At 41.7% G+C, this 12,475-nt stretch overlaps 1 protein-coding gene across 1 annotated transcript in view; it reads left to right on the forward strand.

Annotated features, from left to right (window-relative positions):
- Positions 1-12,475, forward strand: part of SUZ12 (SUZ12 polycomb repressive complex 2 subunit) — a 47,894-nt gene that overhangs the window by 17,124 nt on the left and 18,295 nt on the right. The window contains exons 6-8 of the mRNA XM_056852260.1: positions 1,526-1,611; positions 2,783-3,014; positions 6,670-6,772. Coding sequence (XP_056708238.1) covers positions 1,526-1,611; positions 2,783-3,014; positions 6,670-6,772 — 421 coding nt within the window. The remainder of the gene's footprint in view (positions 1-1,525; positions 1,612-2,782; positions 3,015-6,669; positions 6,773-12,475) is intronic.

The raw sequence follows: 12,475 nt of genomic DNA on the forward strand, positions 1-12,475 counted from the left end.
ACCAATCCCAAAGAAAGTAACTGGCATACCTTAGATCTACGTCGGGCATTGAGCATATACATTTCAAGAACAGTTACAATCAGGAAAACGGAGTTCCGTTTATCTCAATATCAGCTCCCAACAAAGGCATGCACATGTCACGCCAAGCGATAAGTTCGACCATTCACAGCTGTATCAGAGAAGCATACCTGGCCAGCGGCCTGCACGTACCATCCGGCATCACTGCACACTCCCTGCGATGTACTGTTACCTCAGCGGCCTTCTTTAAGCAAGCCTCCACAAAAGAAATCTGTAAGACGGCTACGGGGTCCAATGTCTCCACGTTCATCAGGCAACACCGTATCAATACAATGGCATCGGCAGAAGTAGCCCTCAGGAGACGGATTTTACAACTCGTGGTGGAAGATGATGACAACTAATTCCCACCCGATACAATTGCTCTTGGACATCCCAAAGCTCAAGATGACCTTCCTTCAGAGCGGGAAAGGTACATTGTTTACTCACAGAGAAGGTCCTTTCCACTCTGAAGTAGGTCATCTTGCCCACCCGGAGATGGATCATCATCTTCCAGGGTGGCTGACCAACGGGACTCAGCCAAGCAGTTACTGGTATACAAAGATAAATGATACTAATGCACAGAGTCCTTGTTAATGTTTGTGGTTTAACCACTGAGTTGTGTTCCTATGTTATAAGGGTTATTGTTACATTCTTGTTACAGAGTTAGACAGTTACTATGAGTTAGCTGTTATGTTAGTTTTACTTGTTTTCCTTGTCTCTCGTGAGCTTTTAGTAGAAAAATTGGATGTGTGGGCGTTCCTCGCCCCGAGACAGGAAGTAGTTTAAAATTAAGTCCTGCCTCTCCAAGCAATGGTACGAGAAACACCCAAAGCTCAAGATGACCTTCTACTTCAGAGCGGAAAGGACCTTCTCAGTGAGTAAACAATGTACCTATCTGCCATGTCATTAAATGTCCCCAGGGTAACAACCAAAAAAAGTTCTAAAAAAAGTAGGGGGATCATAGGGCAGTGAATTTGACTTATTTGGTTAACCTTCTACATATAAACACATTTAAACATTAGTGCTGCTACATCAATAATCCTAATGGGAAATGAAGAGGCAGAAGTATTTAGGAACTATAGGCTCTTCATCTGTTGTGTATTGTAAAATTTGACAATATGTTCACAGTTGAAGGGTGTGTGAGAGAAAACTGTTTCCTGAGCTAAAGAAAACAAGGCAGTGGCAGAAAGTGCCGTTTATTAATTTAAAAGATTTGGAGCCTCCCATTCAACCTAAAGGTTTTCCTTTGTGTCTGAGTGATAAACTCTTGGGCAGCTATTGTTTATGTAGAAGAGCAAGCTAGTGGCAAACTGCTCAAGTGCAGTAAGATTTTGCTATCTGTTACTATGTGATTGATAGTATCTACCAGGACTAATATTTCTATACAATCACAGTGGGCATTATTTTCCTGCTATACATAGAGCAGAGTGCTTGCTTTTTTCAGAATTTAATTTTCCCCCCTTTTTAGATAAGCCATTGCAAAACTCGGAAAATGAACAAAATTCTGTAACTCTAGAAGTACTACTTGTAAAAGTTTGCCACAAGAAACGAAAGGTAAGTTTTAGGGGTGCTTTTCTAATACCTTGGTAAAGCATAGTTTATAACATTGTCTAAATTGGGGCTGCCAAACAGCTGATCATGAGCCACCAGTAGCTTGACAGCTGGCCAAAAGTAACTTACAAGAGGAAGCTTCCTTCTCATCAGCTGTTGAACACTGACTTCTCAGTGCCAAAAGACTAAGGGGGCAGAAAGTTACCAGCACCAAATTGCTGATGGAGCCAGGATGCACCAAGCAAGCTCTTTAGTCCAAGTGTGCTTGGCCTTAGCTGTTTGGCACTGGCAGGAAGAGTGTGCCAGTGGGGTGGGAGGGAGCACATGGGGGAGAGCGGACCTGCCGCCACAGGAAAATAGCTCTGGGCTTTTAGTCCCATTGAAAAGCAGCTTTTGCCAACTAAAAAGTTGACTTTGTTTTACTAATTTGTGCTCTTAAAACGATAATATCATGTTTTGTTGATTTGCTTTATACATTTTTCTGGCATTTGTAATTTATTACTGCCTTGTTATTAAGCTTCTGAAGCTTTCTGCCTTAATCTTCTGTTTAAAAGTATATTGCTGCTTTAAAGTAACCATATATAGTTGAAAACCAAATTAGTTACAATTTGGATGGACATTTTGTTTTGAACCCTCTGAAACTGCTCAGTTGCATGAAATGTAGCCAGTGTGTAACTAATTTGCAAATACTTCTTTGTTTTTAGATTCAGACTATCAATTTGCCATACTTCAGTAATCATGTTGGATTAAATATTAAACAGTTGCCTGTTTAGGAAAATTTGCTTTCTAGTAAAATACTCATGATTCAGGATTAATCGTGTCACTTGTATTCCATTGCTGTTTTCAGATTGAAAGTAGAAATTTTTGTTTTAGTTTTGTTTTAGTGCATGTCTAAGTGTTTGACATCTTCTGAACTCTTGAAGGCAGAGGCTTGCCTGCTTATGACTTATCTCCAGTAGGTGTAGAGGATTCCTCTTAATGACTTATGCCGGCTTTCTAGTATGTGTTATGCCCACATGGTCTTGTATTTGGATATAGTCAGATGAACAGTATTTTAGTACTTTGGTTATAGTAATGACATGTTCATAACAGGGGCTCTTAACTTCTGAAGGTGTTGTGTTTCCACTTTTCCAGAATCACTGAAATGTTTTAACTGAATTGTATTTGTCTACAGGATGTTAGTTGTCCCATAAGGCAAGTTCCTACTGGTAAAAAGCAAGTACCTTTGAATCCAGACCTCAACCAAATGAAACCAGGCAGCTTTCCATCACTTGCAGTTTCCAGCAATGAGTTTGAACCCAGTAATAGCCATATGGTGAAGTCTTATTCATTATTATTCAGAGTAACTCGTCCAGGAAGGAGAGAATTTAATGGAATGATTAATGGTGAAACTAATGAAAACATTGGTAAGTATGCATGAAGTCTATTTGGAACTCCTTGTTCATTTAATCATTCCAGCTGAGGAAAAAGATCAAGTGGTTTCTTTAAGATATGGATAGAGCAGGGCTTTGTGTATCAGTTTTATGAGCACATTTACTTCTGCCCTAGTTGATGTAATTTGTACAACTATTGAAGAGTGTCTGTTTTTATATGCTTATAGAGGGATACAAATGGAATCTAGTAGTAATTGATATTTATACAGTGCTGTACACTGAGCTTAAAAGATAAAAGCCTTGTCTACATTTGCAGTTGCACAGGACAAGGCAGGAAAGAAGGGATGAAGAAGGATAAAAAACTTTGCTTGGATTCTACCAAACATTTCCATAGGTGGAAGGATTTCCGTAAATGGAGTGCAATTTTCTCACCCCCTCCTTCCTGCTGCTGGCCAAAATTAGGGGCATTTGGATGTATAGCAGGAATGAGAAGTAAGAAAGTCATATGCCATTTATGGAAATCCTTCTGTCCGCAGAAGTGTTTGCTTGGACCCAAGTCCTTAAATATAACCCTACATTTCTCTTAGGTTTTGCTGCTACTAAGCATGAATTTTGAAACTTGTATTAAGGCAGTTGGAACTGACTAATTCATGGCAAAGTAATTGTTAGTATATTTCTATGTTGGCTAGAAATATGCTGTTGTACAAGGCATCCTGATGACTGGCAAAATCTGTAGATGCTGTACTTCATGTTGCTCTCTTTGAAGCCGATCTTGAAATGTAGCCCTAAAATGACTGGTGTGTTGGCATTTGCTACATAGTCAATATGCAGGACATGAAGTATGCTTCAGAATGGAGAACAGTACTGCCAAAACAGAAGTCATACTGTAAGGTGAAATACTGGATTTGGGGGGTTTACTGACCCATCCCATTTGGTTGAATTTCTGTTTCTCATGGGAAATGTCCTGTAGCTGCCATGATCTTGGATGTATTTACTAGTGGCCCTATTCATGCAGGGCTTCTGGGAATAATTTGAAGGAAAACATACCCTGTCCTTCTGTATTCCTCCAGAGCAGTGGGCATTTTCCATGTGCATATTGGAGCCACTACCTACAAAGGAATGTTTTCTATAGATATTTATTTAGATTTCACACTTTTTAGCACTTAGGAGCTTAGCGCTTTTTTCTGAAACTCAGTTTGATGTCTGCATTTTAAAAGTCAAGATCTGAAAGGCAGGAAATTCCTAACTTCTTGACATGTTCGCTTCTTAAAATACATGTCCTTTTCAAACTGCATCTGCTCAGATCTAAAGTAAGTTACCATTGTCATCGGTCTCCCCTATCTTCATGTTCCACCATCTTTTTGCCAATATTAGTACATTACCCTTTAATTAGCTTGTCAGCAGAAAATAAGGATATAGTTGCCCAAATATTCTGTACTTCATGTATCATCAGCCTTCCTGGAGGGCAGAGTCAGGAATGTGGTGGAAAGTTCTGTGAAGTTGCAGATGACTTATGGCAACCCCATAGGGTTTTCGATTGAAGAAGCGGTGGAAGGTGGTTTGCCATTGCCTGCCTCCGGGTGGGCTGAGAGTTCTGAGAGAACTGTGACTGGCCCAAGGTCACCCAGTAGGCTTCATGTGGAGGAATGGGGAATCAAACCAGGTTCTGCAGATTAGAGTCTGCTGCTCTTAACCACAAAACCCGCAGGCCTTCAGAGTCAGGTATAGAGGGAGGGTAAACAATTAGGAAATAACACAATGACATGCTGCTGCAGAGCTTTGGGGTTAGATGAGGAACTTCCTTTCTGAACCCTGAAACTCAGAAGTCTAGCTTTGCAGGGTAATTGCCTTGTAGTTCTGATTGTTGAACAGAACGTTTCTTACCTGTTTCCAAATCTAAGGAGTACAGTGTGTGAGAAACGTTGTCTCCCCATTCTGTACATAGGAGACTGATGTTATAGTGTGCATCCCTGACCCTAATTTCTTATATACCCCGTTACAGGGTATTCTAAACTATTAGTGGCATGTGTCCCTTGCAACCTAAAAAGCTGGGGAGAGAACCACAGTTAATGAGGACTGAAGGAAATGCTTTTCTTACAATCCTAACTAGTTCACTTACCAGCCCCCAGGACCTTTAGCTCCAAAGACTATTGTACCTGGATCTTGGGGTTGGTTCGGAATGATTGGGATTGAGGGATGCGGACCTCATGCATGTGTCCCTCAGCCCCAATCTTTCTGCTCCCAAATACTGAACTGTTGGTGGCTTGGTCAAGTCCATGCTTCTCTCTCTTTGCCCAGCTGTCCTCGATATTTTGTACTCCCTGTAGGCAATAAGCATGCTCAGGGATTATTGGGTTATTTGGTTTATGAGCTGTATTTTTCCATACCTTTTAGTATACCTTATATTCTATACCTTATAGGTTCCTGAGTATGCGGGACCCTTTTCTATGGATAGCCCCCTTTTGCTGCTATACTGTAGGCATGGGACCATGAAGGTTGCTGGAAGGCTATAATTGTGCTTGTGGTAGTGAAGCCTCTTGTTACAAATGGATTGAGCTGGTCTGTTGATTCAGCATTCGTTTGTTCAGGACGCTAAACATTTTTCAGCTTACTTGTATAAGAAGTTTATACGTTTAGCTTGGGCTAAAACTGCATAAATGAGATGTTGAGCACTGGAAAGGGATCACTGGACAAAGTGAAGTAAAGGGACCTGTAACCCAGAGGCGAAATAAAGGATAAATAGAGACTATGTAATGGTCAGAGAATTAGGAGCCAGAAGGAACGGTAGACAGCTTTACAGGAGCCAAGAAGTATGTGGGGAAGGTAGCTTAAATTCATGTTGATTTAAACTAATTAAGAGCCCCATGGCACAGAGTGGTAAGCTGCAGTCCAAGCTCTGCTCCACAACCTGAGTTCGATCCCAATGGAAGTTGGTTTCAGGTAGCCGGCTCAAGGTTGACTCAGCCTTCCATCCTTCCGAGGTCAGTAAAATGAGGACCCAGCTTGCTGGAGGTAAAGGGAAGATGACTGGGGAAGGCACTGGCAAACCACCCCATAAACAAAGTCTGCCTAGTAAACTTTGGGATGTGCCATCACCCCATGGGTCAGGAATGACCCGGTGCTTGCACAGGGAACCTTTACCTTTTTTAACTAATTGGCCAATGCTTTGGGCTTCTATAGCATGGCGGGGGGGGGGGGGCGGGGGGTGTCAATTGATCAGAAGTCCTTAGACCGTCTTCACTTTTTCCCTAAACCACCCTTGGACCAGACAAGTCCACAATCAATACTAATGCTGTTATCTACTGTGGTGGCAGATATGACTAACTCCTATTATTACTCAGCATATATTTTGTTAACCTGTGCTAAAACAGTATTTTTAGGTCATCCTGATGTCATGGACAGTTTAGAGTTATCAGAAATGTAGGACACTACTTAAAATCGAATAGCCCAGTTGTCCCATCTGTGCAGCTTACAAATAAGGCAGAAGGGAATGTAAATCTTCCAACTGTGTTTGTGTTGTCATACTAAAATGAGGTGGGAGGAGTGCAACGCTTCCCCACTTAATCATGCTGTCTCTAAAAATAGCATCTCCATTAATCAAATTCAACATCTCAATTATTAAACAAGCATTCCAGTAAATTTGTATATTTGTATCCTGTAACTAGAATTTTTGCTCTGTTAAATACAGATGTTAATGAGGATCTTCCAGCTAGACGAAAACGTAATTCTTCCAATCGTGAAGATGGAGAAAAGACTTTTGTAGCACAAATGACTGTATTTGATAAAAACAGGTAATGGTTTTTTAAAAGATTTTCCTGTGACATGCTTCTTTCAGGAATATTTCTGGATTTCTTTTTCATTAAAGTGCTTGGTAGTAATTCAGACTTCTTCTTTTGGACACTCCTCTTCCCCAGAATATAACTGAGAATATTTTTAGTCATTGTATTTTATAAGAGTTGACTGAGGCATGCTTGTTGCCTTACCTCCATTTAAAATACAGGTTACTATGCATATGCAATGGCTTGGATCCAGCAGTGCAAAAATGGAAATGACGGGATCTTATGCAACTCCTACTACTTTCCTCCCTACATATTGCAGTGGCCAGAAACTGGTTGCACAAGATCTTGCAGAAACACAAGGAGGGATACTATAAGTTTAATTTGGCACAAGTAGCTTCCATAGTCTTATTCTTGTATTTCCCCTTCTGAAAGAGGTTTAACACAAGCAGAAATTTTGTGCTGGATCCAACCCACTGACGTATAATAATGAATAGATTTGATTGTCTGTTGGAACTCGAATGTCCAGAACAGGTAGGCATTTTAGTTGTCACATATCTTGTGTCGTGACCCAGGGGTGGGGTGTCTCCTTTACTTTTGTACATTTGTTCAGCCTTTCCTTGTTGCTTTCTGAAACGTGGTACCATTTTTGCAGTTACATTTTATTTAATCGATGAATATGTAAACAATTATTTCTGCCTTCAGGAAACAGCATTACTGTAAATTATAACTATCTGTGTTTCATGATTAATGCATTATTAGTGTTTTCTGTGTTATAACTGGTACCTTTAAAAAAAGTTAAATCAGTAAAATTTAGGTTTGATAGGAAAGTATAGCATACACTTCAATTTTCCCCCAAATTGGTGGGTTTTTCCCCCAGAAAGCAAGGGTTTCCCCCCATGGCTTCAAATTTTTTAGAAAATTTATATCTCTTGGTCTGTGGGTAGGGGGTCTCCCATGCTGCTTAACATATGAAACTGCTGGGACATATTGCCTGATGATTTAATGTTGGATATCGTCAATATGACATGACTCTGATTTCGGCTTCATTGAATTAAATTGAAGCTCAGTCCAGATAAGACTGAGGTGCTGTTTGTTTGTAATAGCCTTAAGAGGCAGGGTTCAGTCATAATCATCCATGTGTGAGTCAAGTCCACACTGGCTTCTTTCAGTGTGCTTAATGTGGGGCTACTTCTGAAGAAAAGTTGGAGGCTACAGTTGGTAAAAATGCAGCAGCAAGGCTGCTGACAACTAATTATTGAGATAGCTGTTTTAAACTTTTAAAAATTAGCTGGTTGCCCATCTACTTCAGACATGACATATAAAATCCAGAACAACTTAAAACCAGAGGAGTTTGGGTCCTATACAAGCCTACCAGAAAACTAAGACCTTACATTGAGTCCCTTCTCCAGGAACCCTACTTTCAGAGCTAATGTGGGAGGCTATCATTGAAAGCTATGGTAGCATTTGAACTGTGGAGCTCCCTCTTTACAGCTCCCTCTAGGATGCCTGGTCTATTTAGCTTCATTCTCCACCCTGGCCTTTGGTTGATTTGACATTTTTTGCAAGCTCTCAAGCCCTCTCCCCAGTCCTTGTCAGTGCTTGCTGGCAGCCCTGATTTCAAAGTTATGTGTACCTTGAGGCCAGTGTCCTTGGAACAAAACAGTAAGAATCGGATTGCCTACAAATCAAGAGCCAGTGTGGTATAGTGGTCAGAGTTCAAATCCCTACTCTGCCGTGCAAGTTTCCTGGGTGACCTTGAGTATGTTGCACACTCTGAGTCTAACCTACCTAAATAGAGGAGGGGATGTAAGCTGCTTTGGATCCGCGTTAAGAGAAAGGTCAGGTGTAAGTGATGTAAATGTATTCTGTACGAGGCCTACAATTATAAATGTGTTAGGCTTCTAATGCACATTTTTAAATGCACCCAATACTTAAGAGAGAGCTGTATCCTATTCTACCTCAGCCTGTGTATCTTAATTTTTGCTATCTCAGAAGTAAAAGTTGAAAATAGAAGACACACTTTTTTGTAGTTTGTTTTTTATTGTAATTGTTGCAATTATGTTACATAATAGCTTAATACAAAGAAACAAGTGGGGGGGAACAATGCAATAATTCATAAAAATCAAAAGGCTACCGTATATACCCATGTATAAGCCGACCCGCTTATAAGCCGAGGTGCCTAATTTCTCCCCAAAAATGGGGAAAAATTAGGCACCCGCGTATAAGCCGAGGGTCGGCTTATAACCCCTCCTCCCCCGCAGACTTCCCTTCAGGCCCGGCGAAGGCGGTGGTGGTGATGGCGGGCCTCCTGCAGGAGGCTTCCCCCGGCCCTTCCAGGGCAGGGGGAGCCAGGCGCGCCCGGCAGCGGCAGCCGCGCGGCCTTCCAGAGGCCGCAGGAGGCTTCCCCCGGCCCTTCCAGGGCGGGGGGAGCCAGGCGCGCCTGGCGGCGGCGGTCGCATGGCCTTCCAGAGGCCGCAGAAGGCTTCCCCCGGCCCTTCCAGGAGGAAGCCGGGCGCGCGGTCTTCCAGTGGCCCCAGGAGGCTCTCACAGGGTGCTCCTGGCCGGGGGAAGCCGCATGGGCCCGGCAGCGGTGTCGGCGGCGATGGCGGCGGTAAGTTGCCCCCTCCCTCCTCCCTCCTCCCCTCCCCTACTGTATTGACTCGCGTATAAGCCGAGGCCGGCTTTTTCAGCCCTTTTTTGGGACTGAAAAACTCGGCTTATACGCGAGTATATACGGTACATCTTGCCTATAATGTTTTTCATTCTGATACATAATAAAAATTGTCCAGCACTCATAAAACATATTCATATTTGTATAACATGAATTATTGCTAGTTTAGTTAGCCTAGATTCTACATAGAAGTAAACCAATCTTTTATAAGGGGACCTGTTATATTTCAATGTGTTGCAATTACCATTTTAGCAGCTGTAGTCAAAGTCCAAAACGAAAGCAGTTAGCAATCCTTTGAAATATCCCAGTAGGCTCATAGAATCAAGTGGTATATTATTGCACAACATATCATTGATAAACTACCTTTTTTGCCAATATAGTTAAAAGTTTTGGATATGTATAAGAGTTTTGGATATGTATAAAATCTGCATGTCCCCAACCACATCTCCAACATACATCAGATAAAGTTCTGTGTTTAATAACTAATTTGTTAAATATAAGATACCACTGCAAAAGTATTTTACAAAAATTCATTCATTACCTTTAAGGTGATATTTCTCAGTTCCATTTCCCTTCCTGTGAACTCAAATCTGTTCATAAATCTCCCATTTCTTCACGTAGCTTAAAGGGGTGGTATATACATATAGTAACAATGAATATACCTAGGTTGCTCTTCTGCTAGAAATACGATTGTTGCTTATTAGATACAAAGGTGGCTTTTATTTAGACAGTTATAGTTTTTCAGTAGGATGGTAACTAGCCTTATTTGAAAATAATTGAAAAAGTAGGTGTTTTATTCCCTCTAATTTACATGTAATGCCTTCATAATTCAACATGTGATCATCCACTAACTTTTCTAGCATATCTAATTTAATTTACCATTCCTCCAGATGTTAAGACTGCTTAATGAGAACCTATCATGAAGTTGATCATTAAACAAAGCAGAAGTTAGAAGTAAAAAAACAGGACTTTAAAATTATTTTATACCTCTCATCTTCAGGCCTTTTTCCAATAAAGATTCCGGTGGGTTGGATCCCGTGACTGCCTTCCACACAGTTTTTTCTCTAATGGAGAAAGATTTCCTTCATCAAAAGAAGGCTTTTCTTCATCTGAGTGAAATCTTTCTCCATTGGACAAAGTCTTTCTTTTTTGAAGGAACACTTAGTGGAAGGCAGTCATAGGATTCAACCAAGTGTCTTTTTATCTTCCATAAATCACTCTTCCGCTGGCGTCCCAGCTTTCCGGGGGGGGGGCTGGGGGTGGAGTTGCCTGTAGGCAGCTTCCTGTCCCCATTTAGCATCGAACTCCAGCAGGGAGAACGATGTTGCTGCGCCTGCTTTTTAGCATCTCTATGGGCCGAAAAACCCCGTTTTTACAAAAATAGCCTCTATAAGGCTTTTTTGTCTTTCGGCGGCCATGAAACGGCTTTGGAGGCGCCGCAGCAGCGCCTCGGCTACGCTGTCCCCAGATGCCAAAAGGTAAGGAATGCACTGTTAGGCACCCCCAAACCACCTCTATTAAGAGGGTTGCATGAGTGTATTTGATATCCCTTGAGAATGTAGAACACACATACATTTCTTAATAAAGTGTTTAGACGAGGGCCCCCCAACATTTTGAGCCTGTAGGCACCTTTGGAATTTTGATGGAGGATGGTGAGCACCACTCCAGAATGGCTGCTGCAGGAGATATAGTCAAACCTCAAATGGTTGCCGCAGGAAGTGAAGCCGAACACAATACTTCCTTCCCCACTTTACAAAAGAATCACAGAAGGGGGTATAGGAAGGAAAACCTGAGGATGTGGGGAGAAAGAAGGAGAAGGGGGCAGAAATATATGCTGACTTTCTCTACCACTTAAGGCAGAATCAAACCAGCTTACAATCACCTTCCCTTCCCCTCCCCACAAACACCCTGTGAGGTAGGTGGAGCTGAGAGAGCTCTTAATAGAACTGTGACTAGCCCAAGGTCACCCAGCTGGCTTCATGTGGAGGAGTGGGGAAACCAACCCAGTTCACCAGATTAGCATCCACCACTTACGTGGAGGAGTGAGGAATTGAACCTGGTTTTCCAGAAGGGAGAATAAAAACAACTAATGCTTGAAGGGAATGAAACCACACACTGACTGAGGAATGTTAGTTCTCCTGATCTTCTAGTGGCTGTGGCTACTATTGCCCTTTCTTTTGAATGAGGACAGCCAGTTACAAGCCCTTCCTACAATTTGAAAATCTTGGCAAGCACCTGCTGAAGTACTGGTGGGCACCATATTGGGGAACTCTGGTTTAGACAATCTCAGACAATCACAGTAGAGCTAGCAGTATATTTGGATATTACGTCACACTTTACAATATGAAAAACATTGCACTGTTCAGTATTATATGCAACATACGGACCAACATGGATTTAAGCAGATTTGTGTAAATGTCTACATTATGCACAAGTATATTTATCTAATGCTGTTGATGGTCTCATAAAAGCTTCCATGCTACACATTCTGAGCAACTAAAAGTTTATCTTAAAGCATGTCACTCATTCCAAAGAAAAATATTTCATATACGTTTTTGCAGTACTCCACCAGATTTCCAATTTTTCAGTTTAAGAATGTATTGGGTGAGTTGGGGGGGATTCTTTTCCCAACTTTTCCTACTTTTTCTCTGCCATTCTAATCTTGGAATTTGTATCGGGGACAGCAATACATTTCCTTGTTGGTTAATAACTTCTAGATAGAGACTGGCTGACCCAGACGTGGGAGCTTCCAGAGCTCATCTTTGAAAAGTGAGGCATGGCTTTTTAAAAAAATTGTTTGAGAATTAAAGAGGCTGGTGTGTATGTGAAGCTCTTACGTAACACAAAGGGGTAACCTCATCCTTCAGGAGTAAGGGAGGAGGTACCGTGTTTCCCCGAAAATAAGACATACCCATAAAATAAGCCGTAGCAGCATTTCTAAGCATTTGCTTAATATAAGCCATACCCCGAAAATAAGACACCCCGGGGCTGGTGTGGAGAAGACCAGGAGGAGCCCAGCTGAGCAGAGGCGGTCTCCCGCAGCC

The sequence above is a fragment of the Euleptes europaea genome, chromosome 1 (assembly GCF_029931775.1).
Source record: "Euleptes europaea isolate rEulEur1 chromosome 1, rEulEur1.hap1, whole genome shotgun sequence".
NCBI classification, from domain to species: Eukaryota; Metazoa; Chordata; class Lepidosauria; order Squamata; family Sphaerodactylidae; genus Euleptes; species Euleptes europaea.